At 41.8% G+C, this 27,607-nt stretch overlaps 1 protein-coding gene across 1 annotated transcript in view; it reads left to right on the forward strand.

The window, feature by feature from the left end:
* The window catches only part of lama4 (laminin, alpha 4), a 79,517-nt gene extending 52,173 nt beyond the window's left edge, over positions 1 to 27,344 (forward strand). Inside the window, exons 14-40 of the mRNA XM_079643701.1 lie at positions 5,860 to 5,976; positions 6,145 to 6,293; positions 9,439 to 9,580; positions 9,664 to 9,757; positions 9,857 to 9,973; positions 10,495 to 10,680; positions 12,526 to 12,665; positions 15,065 to 15,229; positions 16,425 to 16,570; positions 16,774 to 16,936; positions 17,027 to 17,160; positions 17,538 to 17,709; positions 17,869 to 18,000; positions 18,093 to 18,235; positions 18,623 to 18,752; positions 19,123 to 19,260; positions 19,635 to 19,768; positions 20,604 to 20,768; positions 21,564 to 21,717; positions 21,806 to 21,996; positions 22,088 to 22,277; positions 22,354 to 22,509; positions 23,666 to 23,825; positions 26,092 to 26,219; positions 26,323 to 26,416; positions 26,923 to 27,042; positions 27,129 to 27,344. Coding sequence (XP_079499827.1) covers positions 5,860 to 5,976; positions 6,145 to 6,293; positions 9,439 to 9,580; positions 9,664 to 9,757; positions 9,857 to 9,973; positions 10,495 to 10,680; positions 12,526 to 12,665; positions 15,065 to 15,229; positions 16,425 to 16,570; positions 16,774 to 16,936; positions 17,027 to 17,160; positions 17,538 to 17,709; positions 17,869 to 18,000; positions 18,093 to 18,235; positions 18,623 to 18,752; positions 19,123 to 19,260; positions 19,635 to 19,768; positions 20,604 to 20,768; positions 21,564 to 21,717; positions 21,806 to 21,996; positions 22,088 to 22,277; positions 22,354 to 22,509; positions 23,666 to 23,825; positions 26,092 to 26,219; positions 26,323 to 26,416; positions 26,923 to 27,042; positions 27,129 to 27,274 — 3,906 coding nt within the window. The 3' untranslated portion in view covers positions 27,275 to 27,344. The remainder of the gene's footprint in view (positions 1 to 5,859; positions 5,977 to 6,144; positions 6,294 to 9,438; positions 9,581 to 9,663; positions 9,758 to 9,856; positions 9,974 to 10,494; positions 10,681 to 12,525; positions 12,666 to 15,064; positions 15,230 to 16,424; positions 16,571 to 16,773; positions 16,937 to 17,026; positions 17,161 to 17,537; positions 17,710 to 17,868; positions 18,001 to 18,092; positions 18,236 to 18,622; positions 18,753 to 19,122; positions 19,261 to 19,634; positions 19,769 to 20,603; positions 20,769 to 21,563; positions 21,718 to 21,805; positions 21,997 to 22,087; positions 22,278 to 22,353; positions 22,510 to 23,665; positions 23,826 to 26,091; positions 26,220 to 26,322; positions 26,417 to 26,922; positions 27,043 to 27,128) is intronic.
* The last annotated feature ends 263 nt before the right edge of the window (positions 27,345 to 27,607 follow it).

Consider the following 27,607-nt stretch of genomic DNA (forward strand, 5'->3'; position numbering starts at 1 on the left):
GGTGATTATAAATCTTTTTCCGCAGGTTATTCTTTTAATCACTGCTGACTTTTCCCTGAATCCTTTCTTGTGAAAGGTGCACTCCGGTGGATTTTTCTGCGAGCGGCAGAGAGATCAATATACTTTTTGCCTCTTTGCAAATCTCATATCCACATTCATCAGAAAAGATGGAGTGAGTGGAATGAAAAGCCATGGATAACTTTCATTCCACTCACTCCATCTTTTCTGTGTCCAGTTAAAAGGCAGGTCATGGGCATCGTCAGGTTTGCTAGTGCAGGTGGCGCCGGCGGCTGTGGCCGTTGTTGAAGCCTCTTCAGGCTCCGCATCGGCAAGCCTCTCCCTCGGTGTGGAGCTGTCAAACGCGACCCTAACGCCGCTTACAGCCGGCTAGCTAAAAGTTGTTCCGTTCACGTTGTCATTTTTAGAATCCTTCGCTTCTTTGCTTGTGAATCCAAAAGCTGCGAGGCTTGGCTGATTTCGTTTCGCCATATTTTTTATGAACATTTCAAATACGCCGCCGGCATCGCCGCCGTAACCATAGCAACGTAAGTAGCGTAAAGAATGCAGCGCCGCCACGTACAGATGGCAACACCCAGAAATATTCACAAATATAAAACAAATATTCAGAAACTGTAATGAACAATGACTATTATTTATTTCAAGAACTTTTATTTACAGAAACTCAACATTTCTAATCTGTGTGACACAAATATGCAGCTCCCCCTATTTATCTCAAAGTCGGCCTTCAGGGGAGCTCCCTCCCTCTTGGGCTCCCCCCCATTTCGAACACTGGATTGAATATAACAATCAAAAATAACAAAATATACACAGCTAGATCAGATCGCGTTTTAGATGCGACTTTAGAGTAGAGCAACGGTGTACTGAGATTAAAAAAAAAAAATAATAATAATATTTTTTTTTTTGCTAGGGGGCCCCTCAGTGGCTGCGGGGCCCTAAGCGGCCGCTTATGTCGCTTAATGGGTTGGGCCGGCCCTGAGTATACGTGTAGTGTAGTATTCATTCATGTGTTGGTTACCCTTATTCCTTGTTATGGGTTTGTGCACTGAAGGGTTTGACAGTTCTTTCAGTATTCATTGAAATGCACTTTGTAATGTGTCTGGGTCAAATGTGACCAAAACGTATGATTTTTTTGTTATTACTTGAAAAGTGAAAAAATAGTATTGCTACAGTACTACCTCTTTGTGTTGCATTGGAGCTCTTTAGCTGTTTTTTTTTTTTATATGTGAGGACATTTATTAAGACTGCTATTATTGTATTCAGTTAAATGCACTTTGTGATGTGCCTGGTTAAAAAAAAAAACCTGAATATTTGACTTCTAAAGCAAACAAATGTAAAGCTACAACTGTGCACTTTTTTTCAGATTCTGGTAAATTAATGCTAATTTGTTTTTTTGACGTACCTTTGTTAGATGAACAATGAATAAAAATGGCATGTTCTTCATCGCAGTAATATGTGTTGGTTTAAAATGTGTCACTACCCGCTTTTTACAGGCCGCTGAATGTCTTGCCCAGTTGAATTTTGTATAAAATCTGGCCCAACTGAATATGAATAGCCCTGCCCTAGAGCATTCAAAGTGAGCTCAACTTTGGTGAACTCTGACAAACAAGTTCTCGCTATGCTACATCCTCCCAAGTGCTGTACTTTGTGGAACAAGTGCTGTACTTTGTGGAGAAAGCTATTGTAGCTTATTAGCTGTACTGCACATTCAGCTTGACCTTTCTTTGCTGGAGTTAAAACTGCTCCACCCAAGAGGCATGTGTTTCAGACAGTTAAAAGACTGTAGTGCATACAGATACATCTCTGTAATACTTATCGTCCTCTCAGCAACAAAGCTAATGAGCTTTAACTAGAGGGCAGTGAACAGTGTTCTGCAATACTACATGTATGTTTTATAGTCAGAAGTGCTCCACCAGATGGAAAAGATTATGCTCAAAGAGTGGAGGTCAATCATTTGAGAAACTCTATGTTTCTCACTGTTCTCATCCACCTTTTTTCCCCAGCAGCAACAGGAAGCTGTTTGAGTATAATCAGAATCAGAAGTCCTTTATTAGTCCCTTAGCAGGGAAATTTGAGGAGTTACAGCAAAAGTGGCATAGCAGTTAAAGAAAGGCATGCAATAATAAAGAGTAAACTTACTACATTTGGAGAAGGAAAGCAGACATTAGTAATAATAACATACAAATAAAGACAAATAGGTACACAAGCATGGCTAAAAAGGAGTAGCATTAATGAAGAAAAGTGTTAAAAGTAATTTATTAAGGTGTTTAAGCATTATAAAAATGTATGAAACAGTTTGAATATTATAAAGCCACAGTATCCTCCCTGCTCAGACAGACAGTGACAAACTCGCTGGGGAACATGCAAGCATTTAGCAGCTAAAGAACAGATACACATCCTGGATACAACTCCACATGAATGTGTTGCTTCATACTTGCAGAATATATACCGTAAATACCTTTCTTTAAGAAGAAACTAAAATAGTAGAGACATAACATGACCTTTAATGTTCGGCATAGTAATTATAATGTATAAGTCTCCTCTCTACTCTCTCATCCTCTCTGGACTCTCTCTGTCCTCTCACATCTCGGCAGGCTCGTCAGTCCCCTCCTGCTCCCTGGCTAAATGACGCACTGCGTGCTAATAGAACCATCCTTAGGGCAGCAGAGCGGAAATGGTGGAAATCCAAACAACATGACGACCTCCTAACCTATCAGGCTCTCCTCTCCTCTTTCTCTGCTTCGATCTCTCAGGCAAAAAGCACTTTCTTTCAAGATAAGATCCAATCTTCCTATTCCAATCCCAAAAAACTATTTTCTATCTTCTCCACCATCTTGGACCCCCCCAAAGCCCCTTCCCCCTCCTCCCTTCTGTCAAGCGACTTTGTTAACCACTTTGAAAAAAAGGTTGATGATATTCGTTCTTCTTTTTCTGACTCACCTTCACTCACCGCTGGGTCACCAGACCCTCCTTTCACCCACACACTAACCTCCTTCTCCCCTCTCTCTCCAAGTGAGGTTCTTACCCTCATTACCTCTGCCCGTCCTACCACCTGTCCTCTGGACCCTATCCCCTCAAACCTCCTTCAGACTATCGCTCCTGATATTCTACCGTTTCTCACCCATTTCATCAACACTTCTCTAACTTCTGGTCACTTTCCAAACAGTCTCAAGGAGGCAAGAGTAAACCCTCTCCTAAAGAAACCCACTCTAAACCCGTCTGATGTTATAAACTACAGGCCTGTCTCTCTCCTCCCGTTCCTGTCTAAAACACTTGAACACGCTGTCTTTAAACAACTCTCCTGTTATCTCCATCAGAACAACCTTCTGGATCCGCACCAGTCTGGTTTCAAGGCAGGTCACTCAACAGAAACTGCTCTCCTTGCTGTCTCTGAGGAACTGCACACTGCTAAAGCAGCCTCCCTCTCCTCTGTCATCATCCTTCTGGACCTGTCTGCTGCATTCGACACGGTGAACCATCAGATCCTCCTTCGCACTCTCCAAGAACTTGGAGTTTCCGGCACTGCACTTTCCCTCCTCACCTCATATCTCAAAGACCGCACCTACAGGGTTACTTGGAGAGAGTCCGAGTCCGACCCTTGTCAATTAACTACAGGGGTCCCTCAGGGCTCTGTTCTTGGTCCCCTTCTCTTCTCCTTGTACACAAACTCGCTTGGATCTGTCATTAGCCCGCATGGTTTCTCATACCACTGCTATGCTGACGACACAAAACTAATTATGTCCTTTCCCCGCTCAGAGACCCAAGTCGTCGCACGCATCTCTGCTTGCCTAGCAGACATCTCTCGGTGGATGTCTGCTCATCACCTCAAGCTCAACCTTGACAAGACTGAACTGCTTTTCCTTCCGGGAAAAGATTGTCCCACTCTTGACCTAACAATCAACATCGGCACCTCTGTTGTTTCCCCGACTCAGACTGCAAGGAATCTGGGTGTGATCCTAGATAACAAACTGTCCTTCACTGCAAACATTGCTGCTACAACCCGCTGCTGCAGATACACGCTTTACAACATCAGGAGGATACGTCCCCAGCTGACCCAGAAATCAGCGCAGGTTCTGGTCCAGGCTCTCGTCATCTCACGCCTAGACTACTGCAACTCCCTCCTGGCTGGTCTACCTGCATGTGCCATCAGACCTCTGCAGCTCATCCAGAATGCAGCGGCTCGTCTGGTCTTCAACCTTCCAAAATTCTCCCACACCACGCCGCTCCTCCGCTCCCTTCACTGGCTTCTGGTAACTGCTAGAATCCACTTCAAGACACTGGTACTTGCGTACCATGCTGCAAATGGATCTGGCCCTTCCTACATCCAGGACATAGTTAAACCGTACACCCCAGCACGTGCACTCCGCTCTGCATCGGCCAAACAGCTCGCTGCACCCGCACTGCAAGGGGGACCCAAGTTTCCATCAGCAAAAACACGTGGGTTTGCTATCCTGGCTCCAAAATGGTGGAATGTGCTCCCCATTGAAATCAGGACAGCAGAAAGCTTGCACATCTTCCGGCGCAGACTGAAAACTCATCTCTTTCGACTCCACTTCGAGCGATAGAATTACTAACAAAGCACTTATATGCTAATAAAGGACTGCCTTATCTAAAGCCAGTTGAGTAGCACTTGAAATATATGGCTCTATGAAACCTGATGTACTTATATGATTCTGTTTTCTTCAAGGTTGTATCTTCCTGGTCGAATGTACTTATTGTAAGTCGCTTTGGATAAAAGCGTCAGCTAAATGCAATGTAATGTATACCTTTTTTTTTTTACAAAGTGAAATATGTATGCTTTTGTAAGTAATAATGTCAAAAATATTATTTCAACATATGTGGAAAAATACCCTCTTTGGTTTATGAGCCGACTAATACATTTCAGACATTATGCTCACTGTGATGGATTACTTGCTGTATCTGAGGCAAGTTTCCAGCTTCTGTATTTTTGGGTTTATAATGAGATTTAGAGACCTTCTGCTGCATGGAATGACTCACATTAAAATATTAGCCATGGGAAAAGGTTCGCAGTGCACATCATTTGGCAGAAAAAAAATAACAAATATGCAACACAAGTATGGACCTCTCAGTCTTTGAGAGTACATTTGTATGTTGTTCCCTGGATTTGTTGATTTATGTCTCCTATAATCCTATGTAAGAATTTGAAGGAATTTGACTCCAGGAAGTTGTGGTCATGCCCTGGTTGACATTATGGCTCAGCTGCAGCAGAACAGCTGCTGCTGAACTTGGTGTATCTGCCTGTGTGTCTGTATTCATGTCTTTTGGGTTGAGCATGTGTTATCAGGAGTAGGGATCTCCATGAACAGGGTCTCTGCTGTAAATCAATGCCATGAATGGTGAACTAACCAAATATTGAGCCTCCCCTAATCTGGGGCACTGCAGGGTTACCAAAGCAAATCAAATTATCTCATCGTTGGTCAGTTATGCAAACACATTGAAAGCAACAACCAACCACATACCTCCTACAAGAAGAGCCTTCTCTTTAAACTGTATGAAATAAAAGCATTATAAAGAATGACAGCTAAAGTCCCAGGCCAGAAAAAAACAAAGGTACTGAGGATATAGTGTACCATTAGGCCACAATGAGAGCCCAATATCACAGTTTTTCATCTGTCGACGCCATTATAGTATAAAGACAGTAACCATACTTAAGTTATCATATTACATCTTGGTTAATAAAAAAAGTAACAGAAGCTTACATTGTGTCTAACAATCAAGAAGGAGCCATGGATTAGATATTTCACATTCATTTCTCTCCCTATTTTAGATTAGCTGTAAGCTTAATACATTCTTAATTGTGTTTTCACCTTGTGTCCCCAGGCCAGGAAGCAGAGGCTGACAGAGGAATACGCTGCTGTCAACGACACACTGGAGACATCCAGAGGCTCCATCTCTGACACTGAGAGGACTGTGGCTGAGATGGAGGCTATGGTGCAGGTGAGGCCTACATGACTACGGGGGTTATTTAGAATGAAACGGAGATCAGCCCTGCATAGTCCAGAGATACGCCTGTTGTAGATTCTGACATAATTACCAATTGCTTTCAAATAGTTTATGAATGATATATGTTCAATGTGTCTGAGTCTGCATGTGTACATTTGTCAGAACTTGAGTCAGTACCATGCAGCGATTGATGGTGCCGGCCAAAAGCTGACGGAGAAGACTGAGCGTCTGGTGCTGGCTGACAGAGATCTGGTGCAGAGGGCTGATGACCACGCAGAAGACCTGGACCGCCAGGCCAACCAGCTGGAGGAGTGAGACACCCGCCTGAATTAAAAATATATAATATTTAAGTAACAATACATGAAGTCCTTACCAGGTTAGATGTCCTTGTGATTGCGAAACTTGGGAAAATGTGCGGTCCTCCACGCACACTCTGACCCATCCGTACGCGGTACGCACAAAAACGGGAGAGACGAGAAACTACGACACCGTTGGCAGAAGGAAGAATGGAGAGAAATATGTGGAAATAATACCATAAATAAAATGTTACCTCTCATTTATCATATATGAAGAATTCATTTTCACAAATTGATTAAAGCCAATCTTAAAATGATTAAACAAACGCCTGTTTGAGACTCCTCAGTGCTCACAAAAACATAACTTGGAGAAATAAATAAATACTGAAATGTTATTGATCACCCCTCGATTATGTTCTCTTGTTAAGAAATGTATTCTCATAAATGATGCGGTAAGCAGAAGGACAGAATTATTTTAAACTGACGTTTTGTTTTTGTTATCAACTTTTTTCGGATCACTTATTTATTTATTTTGGTGACGATCCGACCTCCATGCTGCTATTCTGGTTCAAACTGCATCCACCAAACAATATGATTTATCTCGACCTCCCCTAATGTCTTTTTTAGCTGTTCTGTCGTCATTTCCTGCGATCTTCTTCATTCAGTCAGTCAAAATGAATATTAATATGGGGCGTTTCTTTGACTATTTATAGGGAAATATGGGCATTACGTGAAGCCCGTAAAAGCTGCGCCGCATTTCGAGTTGATTGTGATTTATAGTTTTGATAAAACGATATGAGATTCTTTCAAATTCAAGGAAGTACAGAGAGGGAGATACCCCAGTGGGGTTTTTATATGTACAAAAGTGGTGGGGCACGAAAAACTTGCTTTTTTAAACACGTAAACAAATAGCTGGCGATCCATGGTTCCGATAGGATGGAGAGAGGGGAGGGGGGCGGGGGAGTGTCGCTCTATGCAAGTCAATGGGACTCCCTGATAGTTGAAAATCTACGCTAAAGGGGATCCTGACATAAAGGACGAGTTGGGAGTGAGAATGTGTTGGACAGTGACGAGAAAACTCATTTCCGGCAGCGAGAGCTGCGTCTAGCTACCAGCATACTATGAAAATGCCAACACGGGAAATACTGTTTTCACGCCGAGAGATGACGATAACTTCACATGGACACTGGCCATCTAAAACCTCTTTAGTAACATACGTAGTACATATACATTTGCTTGACAAGAACTGAATAAATCTTCGTATTCTCCACAAAACTGTGTGTTATAGTGAACCAAAAGTCGTGATAGAGGCTTGCTTGTCAACATCCGGGTATTTCTGCACTGGTGGGCCATGCTAACACTAGGCTTGTTTGAGACAAGCGAGACCTGTGCAGACCTGCGCAATTTCGATCAAGGTCTTGATAGTGCATTGCATGATGGTTAGTCATTTTGTCCGACTTGCTCTGGAGGCTCGCCTACATGAGACGTTGAAATCTCGCGGGACAAAGACGCCCGCAGCCTTGAGAGCGAGGCGAGGCGGCGCAGTTCCTCTCCACGGGCTGCAGAAGCGAAATGCTTGATGGGAAATAACTCGCTGGTATCTCGAGCTGAGCGCTCATTGGTGGTTTTTACCACGTGCTGCTGATGAAACTCTCCAATTGGCTCGGCAAAAGTTTGTTGTTGTTTTGTGTTAGTTTTACGTCGCCCCCTCCATTAACATTTTTCATAATTGTTCCACAATGTTTATCATCATGAAATTAATATCTATATATGTTATACTATACTTGCACTGCTTACCGTTTTCATACTTTATATATCCTAGCATATTCATACACACTGTTCATACTGCTCACAGGCTGCTGTGTATATTCATACCCCTCACTATTTATTCATCATTCAATTCATTCTATATTTTATTCTGTAGATTGTGTACATTACTTTTCACTTTACTGCTTGTTGCACTCCTGGTTGGAAGCTAAACTGCATTTCGTTGTCTCAGTACCTGTAATATGTGCAATAACAATAACGTTTCATCTAATCTTGAGCAGGAAAAAAATGTATTTACTTAGTACATATCTGACATTAACGACTAAACATATGTGTGCATTCTTTATAAATGCAAACCGAGTCAAGCCGACTCCGGAGGTGGCGGTATGCACCTTAAAGTTGTTTGCAATCCGCCAAAAAACCGAGAGAAGAAGAAGAAGAAGAAGAAGAAGAAGAAGAAGAAGAAGAAGAAGAAGAAGAAGAAGAAGAAGAAGAAGAAGAAGAAGAAGAAGAAGCCGACTCAGAGCTGTCCGACTTTAGGCGAGCTTTTTGAGACCTCCCCCGGCCGCGATCGGCTATTCTCGTCTCCTTTCGAGGCGAGCTGCAACGCATCTCAAACAAGCCTAATACCGTGTCACAATATCAATCGATCCATTAGAGCAAAAGCCTATAGACTAAACACAGAAGATCAACAAAATATATGACATAAAATGAACTTACCAAAGCTGCAGTAGATGGTCAACTTCATTCATTTTCTTTCCGTTTTACTGATTTGAATCGCTATAGGCTACGCTGCTCTCTCTCGTCTCCTCTTCACTACACTTTTCGCAGCACACGTACTTATAGCCAATCAGCTCTGAAATATGTGAGATGACGTTTGGTGGGGATGCCAGCACAGTGCCCCATGGTGATTATTTTGTTGCCACACACATTGAATAGAAAAAGACTGAGCATGCGCAGTGTGGTTTTTACAGTACACGTTCATCTTGACAGCAGAGAGAGGGGCTTGTCCCACATCGCTCAAAACGGCTCAATAGGTACACTGTGTAGACACTAATTAGAAGAACGCAGACTAAAATAGCAATGTACAGACGAATTAGATCTTTAAATATATTTTAAGATATACTTGTTTTTCATATTTTTGGAATTCTTATTTTAAGTACTTTCTACTGACACTAAAGAAAGCTGACACACATTAAACTATGTTGGTGATGATAATTATATTAGGATTTGACATTGCAAGTAACCCATTATAAAGTGTAAATTGTCAATGAATCCATTGTTAACAAATATGTTACAGATTTTATTTAATATGACTGGCATCTGAAGTGCAAATTGTTGATGCAATGACAGTATAGAAATAATCCAACATGTATAATTATGTCTTCACCAGGGATCTGAGAGAGAGTGACGCCAATGGCTTTGTGCAGAAAGCCATCAGCGCTGCCAATGTCTACAATAACATCGTGAAATACATAGATGATGCCAACATCACCTCGCTCACCACACACAACTTATCCCAAAGAGCTGAAGAAGTAATATCACAGAAATACAAAGCATACAGTCGCTGTTGTAACTGTCCGCAGTCTGTAACTTTGTTGTGTGTTCTGTGTTTCAGACCATCAATGGAATCAACATGCAGCTCGGGAACCTGGTGACACAGAGCAGCAACGTCTTCAAAGAGTCTGTTTCTCTACATTCAGAACAAAATGGTATGGGGCTGTCACAGAATCAGAAATAAGTGATTTTTCATTGTTCATATGTCCACTATCCAATGTCCCTTTGACCTTTACTTTGCCTCCCTGTAACAGAGGTAGAAGCAGAGGTGATGGACAAGCTGAAATACATTGAGGAGACCAAAGAAACCATGGATAAAAACACGAAAAAACTTGCAGAAATAGTGGATAATATCAGTGGGATTCATACAGGTACGTTTTTGGAAGTAACAGTCTAAGCTTTTGCAAATGTCAGATCTTTGTGTCCGGTACAGAGAGAAGTCAGCAGGGTGTTTAGCCTAGCTTAGCACAAACACTATCCTTGGAATATGTAGTGCCTGTGTAGTTCAGTGTAGTTCCTGTCAGCATTTCCATTAAATGTTTGAAATAAAGGCCTGTTTCGCCACGTCAAGCAAACTATCAGCAATAGCCTTTTTTTGTCACTATTGATCAGGCGGTACCGTGCATGGTTGCCCCTGCTTCTTTTTGAATCACGTGTAAATGATGACTTGTATATTTCATTTCATTTCAAACCTTTATTTAACGAGATTGGCCCCATTGAGATCATAGATCTCTTTTTCAAGGGAGACCTGCAGCATATAGGTTCCACATGAACCTTGAACATATGTAAAGTGCTTTGAGGAGTCATAAAGACTGGATAATGCACTGAATAAATGAATTCCATTTACCATGTCAAATACAGTATCTTTCTCCCCCCTCTGCATTCATTCCAGACAGAACACCACAACGACTGGAGTTCACCCAGAATGTGGCTGAGGCGACTCTCAACCGCTCAGCAGAAGTCCTTCAAACCATAACCCCCATCAGCAGCAAGGTGGAGGAGTGGGCCAACAACATGCGGAACAATGAATACTCTACAACTGCCTACGAAGAGGCCGTCCTCTCTGCCGGCCAAGCAGGTACAATCTCCTGCAATGTCCACAGCAACACTACACATCTTGGATATTTAATTGAAATGGATTGATTTAGGATAAACCCCTTAAGGTGAACCATCTCGTTTTCAAGTGGGTCCTAACATGGTACAAACAGCAAGACAGTAACAAGAAAACCAAACTAAATCACATCACTACCACCACAGACAATACGATCACAACAAAAAAATTCAAGATACACATTCGAACATAAGGCCACAGAGAGGCAATTTTCCAAGCAATAAAAAAATACAAACATAGTTTTCTACAGTCGGAGCTTTAAATTTAAATGATCTTTTACCTGCTGTTTTGGATACTGAGGGAGTGGAATACAAGTAGGCCTACTGTGTGGAGTGCCTCAGATTATATGTGGAGGAATGTGGCTGTTGTAGTTAGTGTGGATAGACTTGGTTTATACATTTAAATATGATTTGCAGCCAATTATTATGTATTTTTATATTGAGCAGAGGCAAGGGTGTAACTTTGGTTTGAGAAGTGGGGGGGACACAAAACAGGGGTCCTCCGCAATGAAAAATGTTCTCAATTTAATTCCATTTCCTGCCTTTCTATAAATATATTAGGGACTATAGTGTTAACAAATCCAAGACAAATGTGTAGTGTATATAATGAGTGTGCACACTTATCTAGTATCCTATCCATGTGAATCTGTTTTATTTGTGATGACCTCACATCCTGTAGGGGGGTCCGGGGGCATGCACCCCGGGAAGATTTTTTTCTTAAAATTGAAGTTTAATGCATCAATCTGGTGCATTTTGAGGGCAACATTAAGAGATTTATGGATAAAGCTCTCAACACTCATATGAAACAGAACTGTATATATTTCAATAAACAAAAAACCATTAGAATATGCTCACAACCAATACCAAATATTTGATAAAGTCCTCTCTCCTATCTTTATCTTACATAGTCTGCATTCTTTCTTTTTATTTATGCATATTTGACTAATCACTCCCCTTTCAAACCCCACATTGGAAGTATTTCATAACTTATTTTATATACAACTAATATTACATAGATGGAAATATTTGTTTAAATAGATGACCAAACCGTTTAGGACCCACTGAGATAACTTAGACTAAAGTTTTCAATCTAATCACTCAGAGTCCTTTACCTCCCTGAGCTGACGTTATCTCTCTCAGTCCGACAGGAGAGGACTCTCCCTCTCCTTATTGTTGAAACAGCTTCTAATCTCTGTTAGCTCCGAGCTAGCACCAGATGCTAACAACAACCCCCGTAACTCTCTCAGTCTCTCTCTCTGTCTCTCTTTCTCTTTCTCTCTCTCTGTCTCTCTCTCTTTCTCTCTCTCTCTCTCTCTCAGTCTCTCAAAGTCTGACAGGAAAGAGCTCTCCCTCTCCTTATTGTTGAAACAGCTACTAATCATCGTTAGCTCCGAGCTAGCACCAAATGCTAACAACAACCCCCGTAAATCTCTGTGTGTCTCTCTCTCTGTCTCTCTCTCTTTCTATCTCTCTCTCTCACAAGATGCGCTCGTGCTGCACACACACAGATGCTCCTCCGTGATGATGACCGCTTGCATAACAAAAAAAAAATAAACACATTTAAGAAGTGGGGGGGACACAAATGGGAATTTGAAAAGTGGGGGGGACATGTCCCCCCTGTCCCCAGTGGAAATTACGCCCATGAGCAGAGGCCATTTTAGTGAGCTATACATTACACACATGGGACATCCCCATCTTTAAATTGCCATATAACTGTAAATCAGAAATATATTTACACTGTGAGTAATTTAATTGATTTCTGTTCGCTTTCTGTAGTATCCATATATTTACAGTCTCATTCAATGCTCTATAGTGGAGAACCTAGATGTTCTGGTTCCTGTGCTGCTGGACAAGCTTAAGGTGGTGGAGCAGAAGAAGCCTGTTAACAACGTGACCACCAACATCCTGAGGATCAGAGAGCTGATAGCCCAAGCCAGGAGTGTGGCCAAGAAGGTGAGTACATCATACTGAACATGCTAAGGCCTATTCCAATGGCGGCCCGCGGGCCAGATGCGGCCCAGAACCAACTCCCGAGTGGCCCCACCCACCGTGGCCAAATTCCTACAGTAGTACAGTATGAACGCTACACTCCGCGTTGCCTAGAAACCACCAAACCACAACGCAGTGCGTTTTTTTGAAGGTGTGTGTAGTGGTGCTAGTAACGGTGGTCCTATGATAGCAACTCTAAAACATGTCTCTCTCAACTCTGAAGCGTAAACAGAGACAAAACGGTAATTGATCTTGTGGAGCACATGCGCGCACTCCAAGTCAAGCTGGACCTTTTCGCGACCAACTTGAGTACGGGTTGGATGCTGGATTTTCCGACGCTCCACAAACACATCACATCCCCGGCACAAATCACGGATGTGATGACAGATTTCATTGCGAGGTTGAAAGAGAACTTTGCCGGTCGATTGGATGGACTTGCTCTGCCCACAGAGGTGATGGGCTTTGCCAGAGACCCCTTCTCTGTTGCAATAGAGGGGGACGTATCCACCAGAGCAAAGGGAGTGGTCCCCTCCATCGACGAGGGGAAATTTACACTGCAACTTATTGACATGCATTCATCCGTAACCATGGCACAAGAGCAGCGCAAAGTTTTGGAGTAATGTCAACCAACAGCAGCTCCCTAACGTTCAGAAAGTAGCGATCTGTGTGCTCAGTATGTTTGGATCAACATACACATGTGAGTCAAGCTTTTCACACATGAACTCAATAAAAAGTAGCACTCGCTGCTCCTTGACTGACAGCGCTCTTTACCAATGTCTTAGGATTGCATTGACATCCTATGAGTCAAAAATCACTGCTCTTGTTCAAAACAAAAAATGTCACTTCTCCCATTGAGAAAGTCAGCGATGACAAATCACAAATGAGGTGACCGTAAGCACCTAGTTTACTATAGTAGACGTGTAGTGTAGTCAGGGCTGTCCCTCCCTACAGGAAGATCACGCACACTGCGTGGGGCCTCACATTGCAGAGGGAGCCTCAACTGAGCCGCAAATGCGGCACACGTATGCGTTTATGCGGCGCAATTAGTGTGGCGCGGCACGGTTACAGCGAGGCTACAGTAGCACCCCGTCGTCTTCGTCAGAGGGCCTCATCACTCATCATCTAACTTTGCGTGGGGCCTCAAGTTGGCCAGGGACGGCCCTGAGTGTAGTATTCATTCAAATGTTAGTTACCCTTATCCCTTGTTATGGGTTTTTGCACTGAAGGGTTTGACAGTTTTTTTTGTATTCATTTAAATGCACTTTGTCATGTGTCAGGGTCAAATGTGACCAACACGTATGATATTTTGGTTATTACTTGAAAAGTGAAAAAACAGTATTGCTACAGTACTACCTCTTGTTGTTACATTGAAGCTCTTTAACTGTTTGTTAAGGTACTTTTTTATGTGCTTGTGTCCTATGTAACCAATTGTATTTTGTATGTATGAAGACATTTATTAAGACTGCTATTATTGTATTCAGTTACATGCACGTGATGTGACCGGTTAAAAAAATAACCTGAATATTTTACTTCTAAAGCACACAAATGCTACAACTGTGCACTTTTTGTTTTTTATGCACTTTGAGATGCCTCAGATTCTGTTAAATTAATGCTGATTTGTTGTGTTTTTATGCACTTTTTGACGTGCCTTTGTTAGATGAACAATGAATACAAATTGCATGTTTTTCATCGCAGTAATACTGTATGTGTTGGTTTAAACCTGCTTTTTACAGGCTGCTGAATGTCTGGCCCAGCTGAATGTTCTAGTTCTAAAATCTGGCCCAACTGAATTTGTAATTGAATAGCCCTGGCTTTAGAACTTTTGTACTTAAAATTGAGGATGCACACACAGACCACGTTGCCACATTCTTATGAGAACTTATATAGACATTGTAACCATTTGTAAATGTAGCAACCTTCTGAAAAAACAGTAAAATTACTGAGCCATCAACCTCGCATTTCCAAAAGCTTTTTTGAGTCCATACTACAGCATCTGTCAGTTTAAGTTAGTTAATGGAAACTACACAAAGTTAGCTCTAGCAGGTAAGAAGTGTGAGCCTGTCCTAAACCTTCGATGGGCAGCCTACCTTTTTAGAAAAACACGGCGATGCATTTCCCGTTCTATCACATTACAAACTGATCACCATCATGGATCACAGAGGCTAAAACCTTTGAACTATTCATTAATAAACCATTACCTCATTAACATCCAGGTCTCTTACCAAATAGTCAGATGCTTATAGCTAACAGGGAGTTTTCCTCTTTAGGATATTGAATGAATCGCCTTTACATTTACAATGTTTGCTAGAAAAACAAATCCTCAAATGTATCTCACCATGACCTTTTCTGGTTGTTTTCATTAGGTGCAAGTGTCCATGAAGTTTAACGGCCAGTCTTCAGTGGAGGTCCATCCTCACAGCAACCTGGAAGACCTGAAGACAGTGACGTCCATCAGTTTGTTCATGAGAGTGGACCCTGACAAGGATCCCATTGAGGACCGCTTCATCTTATACCTGGGAGACAGAAATGTGAGGAACCCAAAATAAGTTTAGCTTTGCTATGTGGGGTAGGCTAATCAGTTACTATATAACTAAAGCCTACCAGAAGGAATGCTTAGTGGATACAGATGGGAGCCATTATAACAACTTACAAGTGAAAGTCCTGCAATCAAAATGTTGCTCAAGTAAAAGTAGAAAAGTATTATCATCAAAATATAGTGAAAGTAGCGAACGTAAAAGTAGTCATTGTGCCGATTGGTCCATTTCAGAATAATATATATGATATGTTTTATAATGATTGATCATGAAAGTGTTCTCAAAGCTGGTAAAGGTGCAGCTAGTTTGAATGACTTTGTCTACTGCAGGGTAGCTTGTGAATTTACTCCAGGTGGAACTAAAGTCTGATTCAACACTTGATTATATTTCACATCAGTCATCCACATCTGGGAAGTAACGAAAGGTATCACATTAATGTTGTGGAGTAAAAGTACAGGATTTAACTCTGAATTGTACTTAAGTAAATGTACTTAGTTACTTATAACTAACAAGTTGTTACAGAGTATTCCTACGCTCTGGTACTTCAACTTGTACTCAAGTACATGATCTGAATACTTCTCCGACCTCTGATTACTTGTGGGGAACAACCTGGCATGTACTGTTAGCTGACAACACTAAACAAGTGGATCAGGGCGAAGATAAAAGGCGGGGGCCACTTGTGGACATGAATAGTTATGTTAATGTATATGTTATGATCACAGTGGCAGGAATGACAGGCTTTGAAAACGCACAGTTGCCCTTTCAAAAGGTCTCCAACAGACGGTAGTGACAATAGTGCATGTGTGTGGCTTCAAAGTTAGACCTAATTTACATAGACAGTGTTAGCCCCCGCTTACCGGGACACAGAAAGCAATTTGAGGCCTCTCTGTTCTCCTGAACACTTCACCTTGGTGATTTCACTGCCACTGTCATGTATCCAGTGTTTCTGTCCCTGGATTTTCAGTGTCGAACAATAGTCTCAGAATGAGCACTATAGCTAATCTGAAATGAGTGATGTTTTTCAAACCACTACATTTCAGGGTTAAAGATCATAAAACATTCATAACAAATCAAGTCATTTCTCAGTAGGAAACTAATGCAGCTGTTGTAAAATGACGAAATACTAAGGCCATGATTGGGAAACAGGATTTGAACTCACCATGAAGATGTTCTGCTGTTTTGCTCACAGGGTAAGAAAGACTACATGGGACTGGCTATCAAGAATGACAACCTGGTGTACGTGTACAACCTGGGGGGAGAAGATGTTGAGATTCCACTGAGTTCAAAGCCTGTGAGCCAGTGGCCCGCAGTCTTCAACTACATCAAAGTAGAAAGGTAATACACTTTAGGAGTACACTTTAGGTTGTTATCTCTCGTACAACAGATTTGTTAAAGTTGCCACAGTAAAACAATTATGATTTCAACGAATTTGTCATTTCAATGTTCAATGCTTTTACCAAAGCTATAAAAAGGTCTTAGGTCTACTTCCATAAATCATGAGATCGTCTCTCATGCTCCTTGGTGCTCTTTGCTTGCAGGCTGGGCAGACATGGAAAAGTCTTTCTGACCATCCCCAGCCAGAGCTCCACAGATGAGCAAAAGTTCATCCAGAAAGGAGAAGCTCCGGGCGCTGACTCACTGTTCGACATCGACCCCAAGGATATTGTGTTCTTTGTAGGTGGCGTCCCATCGGATATCAGGGTAAGGCCTTTCACAAGAGTCCATCATTAAGTGAATCATTAACTCAATGCTTTTTCCGAAATAAAATGAGATGTTTTTTTGATTGACTAGCTCCCACCTCTTCTGAGTCTTGCTCCTTTTGTGGGCTGCATCGAGTTGGGTTCGCTGAACAATGACGTGATCAGTCTTTACAATTTCAAAGACACTCACAAAATGGACTTGATTACATCAACACCGTGCCCCAGGTACAGTACACATTTGCATGATTTACCAGTTACAGGGCCCCGGGGCAGACATGTGCTGTGGGCCCTGACTCATCCTCACCTACCCAGCTAATTCAGTCAGATGTATTGGATGTAAATACACTATATTTATTTTCACAATGTGAGTACAATAAGAACTAAACTAATAAAGCTTTATAACTAGATTTAGCTGCTTAGTTAATAATGTACTTGTTTGGTTGAAATTCCCGAACAAAGAATCTGTTGATTAAAATAACAAAACCAATTGGAAGCATACAGAAAAAAACGCCGGGACTTTCGGGGCCCCCAGGACATTCTGAATTCATCAAATATAATGTTAATTTTATTATATCAAATAATATTTCTCCTTCTGCTCTCAGGTACAAGTTGGCATTTTCCCAGAGTCGCATTGCCAGCTACCTGTTTGATGGAACGGGCTACGCACTCATCAATAATATTGAGAGGAGGGGCCGGTTTGGTGTGGTCACCAGATTTGATATAGCAGTGCGAACTGTGGCAAACGATGGCGTCCTTCTCCTTATGGTCCAGGGGGTGAGACTGGCTTTAATGTTACACAAAGGAACTTTGATTTATTTTAGAACAATTTGTACTTAATTTTGATTTTTCTTTCACGAGTAACATTGTTTTCACACGCTGACTTAATTCTTCCTTTTTCAGTTTTGTAATGTTTTAAAAAATCTTTCTTTCCAGGATAATTTCTTCCTTTTAGAGTTAAAGAATGGCTACCTGCGCCTGATGTATGACTTTGGCTTCAGCAAAGGGCCTCAACTTTTAGAGGATAAAATACCAAAGCTGCAAATAAATGATGCACGATACCATGAGGTAGATTCCCTCTTCTCATTTGGCTAGTTAGACAATTTGAACTGGAAGTCAACGTGAACTTGTAAATGAATTATGCGTTGCCGTTTGCACAGGTGTCAGTAATCTACCATCAGTCAAAGAAGGTTATCTTGCTGGTGGACAAGAGCCATGTTAAATCTTTGGAGAATCCAAAAACTACACTGCCTTTCTCCGATATCTACATAGGTGGGGCTCCCTCAAGCATTTTAAAATCCAGGTGAGTTAACAATACTTACAAATCTTATTAAACATGAAACACTGTTCAATACAACTGAGGTCTGTTTTCCATGTAGAAACAATTCCCTCCAAGTGGCAACAGCCCATCTTATCTGCAAGAGACAGCTGGTTGGTTGCAGACCTGTTCCGAGGAGAAAATGTCTATACAGTTTATTGTAAAAACGTTTGGATTCCACTTACAGTTTTTACATTTACATTTCAGTTTGTCAAAAGATATCCTTTTGGTGACTATATCAAAATGTGAGAGTTGGCGTCTAAATATGAGAAACCCCCCCCTTTGAAATTTGGCAGCAACAATTATATTACACATTGTCTAGTGCAGCTGAGAATTTCCCTAAAGATGCTGACAGGAAGTGTATGACCACAGGCCGGAGCTGTCTGCTGTCCTGGGTCTGAAAGGCTGTGTGAAAGGGTTCCAGTTCCAGAAAAAAGACTTCAATCTGCTGGAGGAGCCTGGCACCATTGGCATCAGCAGTGGCTGCCCCGAGGAGTCCTTTGTGAGTGCTGCTCCACCTTTTCACACTCTGTCTGCTCTGCATGTGTGCCTGTGGAACCAATACACTGTGGGTGATGGATCTCACAATGAGTAAAACAATCCATCTCAATCTTTGTGCATTTTTCATGTATTGTGTCTTGTATTTTTGTCCATGTTGATGTTACAAATGGAGCTGCGGAGATGCAAGTCAAATTTCAGACTTGATCTGGGCATTAAAGTATTATCGTTATCGTTTGTTCGTTAACCAAGAGAAAATAACAGCTTTCATGTGAGTCTACTCATAGTCTTATTGGGGGATGACTGAACTGTAAGCGGAACGGAGGGTGGAAGGTAACAGGTGCTGAAAGTGCTATTTGTTGTTCTTGTGACAGATGTCCCGTAAAGCCTATTTCACTGGTGAGAGCTACCTGGGATCAACAGCCAAGATCTCACCCTTCGACAACTTTGAGGGAGGACTGAATTTCAGAACACTGCAGGCGGCCGGACTCCTGTTCTACATGAATGAAGGGGTATACATTCATCTTTGTCTTTACACACCATAGGAAAGTCACTTTGTGTAATAGAATTGGGAGGGATGAAACCCTCTTTAATGGTCACACATGCAGAGCACACAGCACACACAGTGACATTTGGCCTCTGCATTTAACCCATCCTAGTACCAGGAGTCTAGTACCAGGAGTCTAGTACTAGGAGTCTAGTACTAGGAGTCTAGTACCAGGAGTCTAGCACCAGGAGTCTAGTACCAGGCGTCTAGTACTATAGGATAAACAGAAGTATCATTTTGTCATGAAAGACAGATCAAGATACTTCCTTGGAGGAGTTTGTAACAAGTTGTAATTGTGCTGCTAAGTTCTAGCTTTTACAATATTCTCTCCTACTTCAGTCAGAAGAGTTCATCATATCCCTGGAGAATGGAGCCGTGGTGCTGACCTGCAGAGGCACGCGGGTTAAATCACACAAGAAACAATACAATGATGGAAGGACACACTTCTTAGTGGCCTCAGTAAACAGTCAGAAGTAAGTATGCCGACATCACAGCTGCCAACAGCTGTCTTATGTATCAAAATTATGTTGGGTTTTGATTTTAGCCAGCTCTTCATACAGTGTCCTCTCAACTGTTTGACTCAGACTCCTCTTAGAAAGAACAATTTGTCATACATGCATGCACACACACACACACACACACACACACACACACACACACACACACACACACACACACACACACACACACACACACACACACACACACACACACACACACACACACACACACACACACACACACACACACACACACACACACACACACACACACACACACACACACACACACACACACACACACACACACACACACACACACACGTGTGTTGGGGGTTCAGTATCTTGCCCATGGACACTTCGTTGTGCTGCCGGGGGATCAAACCACCAATCTCCTGATTGCAAATAAAAAGACTGATATGTGTGGACTAGTAACTAATAATAAATCTCCTAATAGAGTTACAGACCTTCTGTACAATTGCAGTTTACTGATAAGAACCAACAGCTTCCAGACAAACAAAACTTGTGGCTTTATCAGCATCACAGTTAACCAGCATGACAAAAAAGGCGAAGAGGTATGTCCCTCTAGAAACCGATCATTAAAGGCAGATATATAGCTACTTATTCACTGACTGAACACCTCTTCGGTTCAGAACTTCATATGTAGAGATTGTTGAGACATATTTGAAATATAATGCAGACAGGCAGCCAAAAAGGACACGTAGGGTGGTGTTTAGTGGGTAGGCAGTTATAGAAGAGTACTGTGGCTAAAGATAATTTATGAGCACCTGGTTAAACTGTTCACCAGGTATTCACTGTTGGTGGACGACAAAGACAAGCAGGAGAAGAAACGTCCATCATCTGCCCCGAAAGCCTCCTCAGGTTCTGCTGTACAGACCTTCTTCTATGGAGGCTCTCCCAGCAGCAGCTTCAAGAACTTCACCGGCTGCATCAGCTACGCCTACATCAACAGGTAACCCCCCCCCGAGGATCCCCACAGGACCGCCCAGGGCCCGCTGCCCCTTCATATCTCTATAGCTTCTACCTTCTCTCCTGTTATGTGAGGAAGAGACCAGTGGTGTTAAGTAACTAAGTACATTTACTCAAGTAGCCTACTGTAAAATGTTGAGGTATTTATACTTGAGTATTTCAATGTCTTGCTACTCTGTACTTTTACCCCAATACAATTCAGAGGTAAATGATGTACTTTTACCCCACTACATGTGTAGTTTAATACCTTTAGTTACTTTACAGATGTGGATGAATGATGTGAAATATAATCAAGTGTTGAATCAGACTTTAGTTCCACCTGGAGTAAATCCACAAGCTACCCTGCAGTATACAAAGTCATTCAAACTAGCTGCACCTTTACCAGCTTTGAGAACACTTTCATGATCAATCATTATAAAACCTATCATATATATTATTCTGAAATGGACCAATCTGCACAATGACTACTTTTACTGTCGCTACTTTCACTATATTTTGATACTAATACTTTTCTACTTTTACTTGAGTAAGATTTTAAATGCAGGACTTTTACTGTAACAGAGTATTCCTACACTCTGGTACTTCTACTTTTATTCAAGTACAAGATCTGAGTACTTCTACTTTTACTCAAGTACAAGATATGTGTACTATTGCCACATCTGGAAGAGACTAATTAATAAAGCTATGAGCTGAGAAGTTGTTGCTATGGAGACGAGCGGGTGCGTTGAGACATCCTACAGCTCCTTCATCTGTCCTTCTTGTTCCTGTATTTCTGTAGACAGGACCGGGACATAGAGCCTGAGGACTTCCAGCGGTACACAGAGAAGGTGCAGACGTCCCTGCAGGACTGCCCCGTCCAGCGACCCCCTGCTGCTCTGCTGTCCAGGCACAGGGAACATAGTTCTAGAGCCAGACAAAGCATGTCACAGAAGGTAGGACCGAAGAGTGCTGGACAACTGTCATTCTTCATTTTGTTGCTATGATCTGTGTCATCCTGACATTCAATAAACCCTCTCATAGGTCAGCAGGGAGTCCAGCCTCCCCCTGGGCCTGATGGAACTGAGGAGTGGTGAGCAGGAGCCGTCCGAGCTCAGCATGGAGACCTGCTATCTCTCTTCAAGCCCAAGGGCAACCCGCCAAGCCTTCCACTACGGTGGCATCGCCAACAGCAGGCAGCACCTCACAAACCTCCCGGAGTCCCTCTCTGAAAGGTTTTTAAGGAACAGAACCTACCTCAGGGTCACAAGTGTTCACAGCTCTTTCTTTCTGAACACAGTGCTTAATGCGACTATCTTCTCACAGGTCCCACTTCTCTTTGTCCCTGAAGACCAACTCATCGTTTGGCCTCATCTTTTATGTATCTGACGTCCAAGAGGACAACTTCATGGCCCTGTTCCTGGCCCACGGGAAGCTCGTATACACTTTCAATGCAGAAGAGCAAAGAGTCAAAATCAGGAGCGAGGAGAAATACAATGACGGTGCATGGCACAATGTAAGTGTGCCCTCAAAAGTGAGTGGATGCATGTTTAGCCATGAAGCTGACGACCTCCTCTCTTCTCCTGTTGCAGGTGGTTTTTATCCGTGATGGGAGTATGGGCCGGTTGATTATTGATGGGCTCACAGTGCTGGAGGACAGAGCTCAGGGAAGCAATGTCTCCTGGCATGTCAGCAGTCCCCTGTTCGTGGGAGGGGTTCCTCCTGGGAGAGCCCAAAAGAATATTCAGGTATGGATGCAAGTTTTTGTTGAAGAGATTAAACCATGAACACAGCGTGGGTCATTTGTAGCATGAAAATTCAATCAAGTTCTCTTGCACCGAATAAATAGGCTAACCTTTGACAAGTCTCTCTAAATTATGACCCATTGTGTCTACCGGACATATATGGTTATACTGGCAGACATCCAGACACCCAGCTGTGCTCAGCTCAGGCTGCTCTACTCGTGTCACTCGGTTATTTTTGGAAAACACGTGATGGCCGGCTGATTACGACATTTCCGCATGGTTTTCAAAGTAAGAGCATGATGTTTTTGTATTATAATGAACAGCGGAACGTTAGATGCATTCTTTATCACCATCATCATCATGTTATAGTGATACAGTTAGTTTGTGTTAGTTTATTGGTTCAATCCAGCATATATCGAGCACATTCGTATGCATTGTTGTTGAAGTACAGGCTACCCCACTTTCGGGTCCCGGGGGAGCAGCAGGCAGCGAATGAGCCCAGAGATAACTCTTTCTTCATTGTTTTTGTGTATTCAGTCAAGCAGGTCAAAGTTACAAAGCACTTCACATCTTATTAATCGGCCTAGTTTTACCTTACCAGTGCAGTGGTAAGGTGAGTTTGCAAATCTTTTAAATGCATTTTATGGATGGTGTTTTACATTTACAAATCACATATTTACAAACAAATTATTTTTATGTTCACACAAATAATTATGAGATATATTTAAGCCCATACGCTAGCCTCTTTAGCTCATGCTAAACATCAGCAATTTACGCTTACTTGTAATTGCTTAAATGTAACAACAGTAGCATAAATAAATAAGAGTCATGTCTGATTGAGTATTGTTTCATACCATATCCATCTTAGTTAGTTTACTTTAGCCACCTCTGGAAATTGTCATAGATTACTGTATTGGGTACAACCCTTTGGATGTGTTTTATTTCCTAATTATTAAACTATTTATTTGTAAGAGAAACCGACTTTTGGGTAACCAGGGCCTCTATTTGAGTGACAGCTATGAAAGGGGGACACAGGGGAGATGACAGGCCCAGTATATGTGATATCAGCTCTACCAACTGAGCTACTGTGCACGAGGGCCCTCCCTATGAGTTTATAGACTAACCAGTCTGAAATTGGTCCCCATGTGTTTCCCTTCAGAGAAACTCTGCATACAGCTTCACCGGCTGTTTGAAGAACCTGCAGCTCGATGGCCAGTGGCTGTCCTCGGTGACAGAGACTTTTGGGGTCACCCCATGCTTCGAGGGACTTTCTGAGGCGGGAACATTCTTCTCAGAGGAAGGAGGATACGTCCTGCTTGGTAAATTTATAGTACTTTTAAAAAATGTAATACAAAACACATCTTAGTTGTCACATTGCATACATGTAAAGTTTGCACAGGGTTGTTTTTGTGGAAACAACATGTACATTGGGCAGAATCTATTTTTAAACTAAACATCTGGTATATTACAGGGCGCATTAGATTTCCTTCTGGAAAACTCAAAGCCCCTCTAGCTGACAGACTGAGAGGCTGATAACTACAGCTCAGTGAGATAAAGGACTCTCTCAGTGTTTAGATAGTTCACTTTAGTCTAAGTTATCTCAGTGGGTCTCAAACGTTTTGATCACAATTTATGTAAACACATATTTCCAAGGCACTCCTTTACAATTATTGGGACAAACAGGTTTGAAATCATTTCATTGTATACTATAGGACAGTAAACCAAAATTATTGTTTAAAACTGGAGGGATACAAAAATTGCTAAATTACTAAATAAATGTTTACTAGGTAAAATAAGATATGAATGAACAACAAAAATAAAATGTTTTCCATTTATTTGTTATTGGCTATGGTAGGCTATTGGTTATGTTCACATACTTATTTGATTATTAAAATGTAAACCGATCTTTTTCATATGGGTGTTTTAGAGTTGTACCCCCATATCTAGCCTCTATTAATTGTGTGCTCAAAGTGCACCAGATTGAAGCATTTTACTTTAAAATGTTCAAACATTTATTTCCGGGTGGTGATGTCCACCCTCCAATTCAAACATGTTCATACAATACTGAATACATTTTGAAGTCTTTTTGATGTAAATTACCTATGTCAATACGTTTCTGTTTTTGTAGTGTATTTGTCTTTTGTAGAGATTTTGAATTTATTCTTTATATATTCCATAGGGAGGGAGGGGGGGGGGGGGGCGCCAGCTAAAATCTCGCCTAGGGCATCAAATTGGCTCGAACCGGCCCTGCATATACATAGAGAGAGATTGGTAGGGTGAGGGAACATGATACCCTCACTGCAACTGTGGTGAAGTAGTGTATCTGCTGAGGAGGCAGGGCAGCAGGTGGGGAATAAAAAGCCCCTAGGAACTAGTGAGCTGATCTGCAGCTGTTGAACAAGAGAGTCATTTCACACGTGCACCACAGAGAAACAGGGCTGATTCTATAAAAATGGGAAGCCCTGAATCATCAATCAAGGGAACCTCCGGCCCTCCGGGCCGTATACGGACCGCGACACCATTTGATACGGCCCTCGAGGTAATTCATAAACACACGCACTAAATAAAAAAATTAAAAGAAATCTAGACCGCAAAATAATTAAACAAGCGAGTGCCTGTTTTTCCTGGCCAAGGTCAGGGTCCTTGAACACAACACGAACCTAACGTGTCATCACCTGGTATATGTCTTGTCTGACAGGGGTGTAGGGTGTAGTGCTCATGGAGAGCACCGGAACGCCACTCCGGCAATTCAAAAATTGCAGTACCCATAAAGAGCTGTACACATGCCGCAGTTTTGGCATGGCTGTGTTTCTAGTTGTAAGCCCATTGGCGATCCGTTCATCTGTCATACTGATCATACACTCAATAACTTTGTTGTTATTAGCATCTGGTTAGCTAGCTATGCTAACGAATATAAGAAGCATTTTCTACCACCAGTTAGGCAAAGGCACATCTTTATATGATCATTATAGTAAACTGGTATAAAATACTTTATTTTGTTTGACAGTAAAAAAAAAGTTGTTATTAATAAACAAGAATACAGTTTGAAAGGGGAGTGATTTGTAAAATATCCATAAAGAAAAAGAAAATCTTCTTCCAGTTCTGTTTCATATGGGTGTTGAGAGATGTATCCATAGATCTCTTAATGTTGCTCTCAAAGTGCACCAGATTGATGCTATTAACTTCAACATTTAAAAATCTCCCCCGGGAACCCCCCTAGAGGAGGTTAGGTCCCCCCTCACCTAAATCCTGTTCACATGGATAGGAAACTAAATAAATGTGCACACATCTTGTGTCCATGTCTTTCTGTTTTGGTGGTCATGCCACAACCGTGCACATGCATGCGTGAGTCATGGTAAGATATCTGGATTTACTGGATTTTAGGTTTCTTTTTCTTTGCACAACATGAAAGAAAGGCCAAATGAATGGGCTGTGATTTTAGTATTTTTAAGCAGAGGTCAATCATTTGTACGGCCCTCGGAGGATGTTGAAAAGTTTGAAATGGCCCTTGAGAGGAAAAAGGTTCCCCACCCCTGCCTTAAATGGATAAGGTACCCAGAATTTACTTCCTCTTGCTCCTCTCAGATGAGACTTTTGACCTCGGGTTGAGGTTTGAGCTGGTGATGGAGCTGCGACCCCGGGTGCCATCTGGGATGCTGTTGCATGTGAAAACAGCAGAGGGCGATTTCACAATATTCCTTGATCAAGGAGTGGTAAGTCATGGCACTGCTATCCAGAAAACGACATATTTAGGTCAAATTATGTCAATTGAAAACACGTCTTCTGTTATAATAACATGCTGCTGTGTGTTTCCAGGTGGTGGTTCTTGTGAATGATGGGTCTCATGAGTTCTTCACAAAGGTGAAACCAAGACAGAGTCTTTGTGCTGGCCACTGGAACAGAATCACTGGTGAGAATTTCCCAATTAAGGTTAAGGTTAAGGTTAGTTTATATAGTTCATTTTCAGACACAAGGCAATTCAAAGTGCTTTACAAAGGCAATAACACATAAAACAATGGAAAATAAAAGACAATTCATAAAAGATATAGGAATTAAACTTTAAAACTTGTTCACAAGCTATCATTTAAAGGTTTATTTTTTTGCCATGGGATAGTTTCATTTTGCAGTTTTTATAGTGAGATTAAAAATGGTGACTTTAACTGGTTTCCATGGGGACATTTGTATGCCTTAATCTATCTCTGACTCTCAGTTTTTTTAATTCACACTTTATTTAACCTTAATTAAGTAGCTGACGTGGAACTTCCAAAATAAAAAAGAAGAGTCCTTTGAGAGGCACAAGGGTTCACTTTTGGCCACTTGAGTGGTAGACTAAGAACATTTGCTCACATACTGAAGTTGAGTACACTTTTACATTCCTTGAAGAATACTGTGTAATCAATTCCTGCTTGATGTTAGTGATCCGTGATGCCAACGTTGTCCAGCTGGATGTGGATTCTGAGGTCAACCATGTGGTTGGACCTCTGAACCCCAGCTCCACAGATACCAAGAAGCCGGTGTTTATCGGTGGAGCCCAAGGTGAACCACCAATACATTTCTGATAATCTCCTGATAAACAAACATGACTCCTTTCTAATCCTGTGATGTATTCTTCCACCTCTCAGATCCCTTCCTCCCAGAGGGCATTGCCACCAGGAAGGCTTATGTAGGCTGTATGAGGAACCTGACCATCAATAACAGCCGGGTGAGCTTCAGCAAAGCGGCTCTGGTCAGTGGAGCGGTCAGTGTTGGAACCTGTCCAGCAGCATAAACCATCACTGAAACACATGAAAAACTCTCGCTGGTTAACATAAACATTCAATAAAAAATGTACGAAGATGTTTCTTCTTGTTTCTTTCTTTTACATTTGTTATATATAACCAGAAAATAAACTAATGATTAATTATAAAGGAAATGTTTCAGGCTCAGAACCCCCTTGCGAAACGATCCATCATTCTTTACAGTGTTAATTTGAGGGACACATCTGCTGTTATTGTATTTTGCACCATCCCACTAATCACATTGGCACATTGTTTGTACCAAGTGTACAAAACAGTGGGTTACGTATTGTAACCCTAGTTATATAAGCACAGGCGGAGCCCTC

Source organism: Notothenia rossii (assembly GCF_949606895.1).
Source record: "Notothenia rossii genome assembly, chromosome: 8".
Taxonomy (NCBI): domain Eukaryota; kingdom Metazoa; phylum Chordata; class Actinopteri; order Perciformes; family Nototheniidae; genus Notothenia; species Notothenia rossii.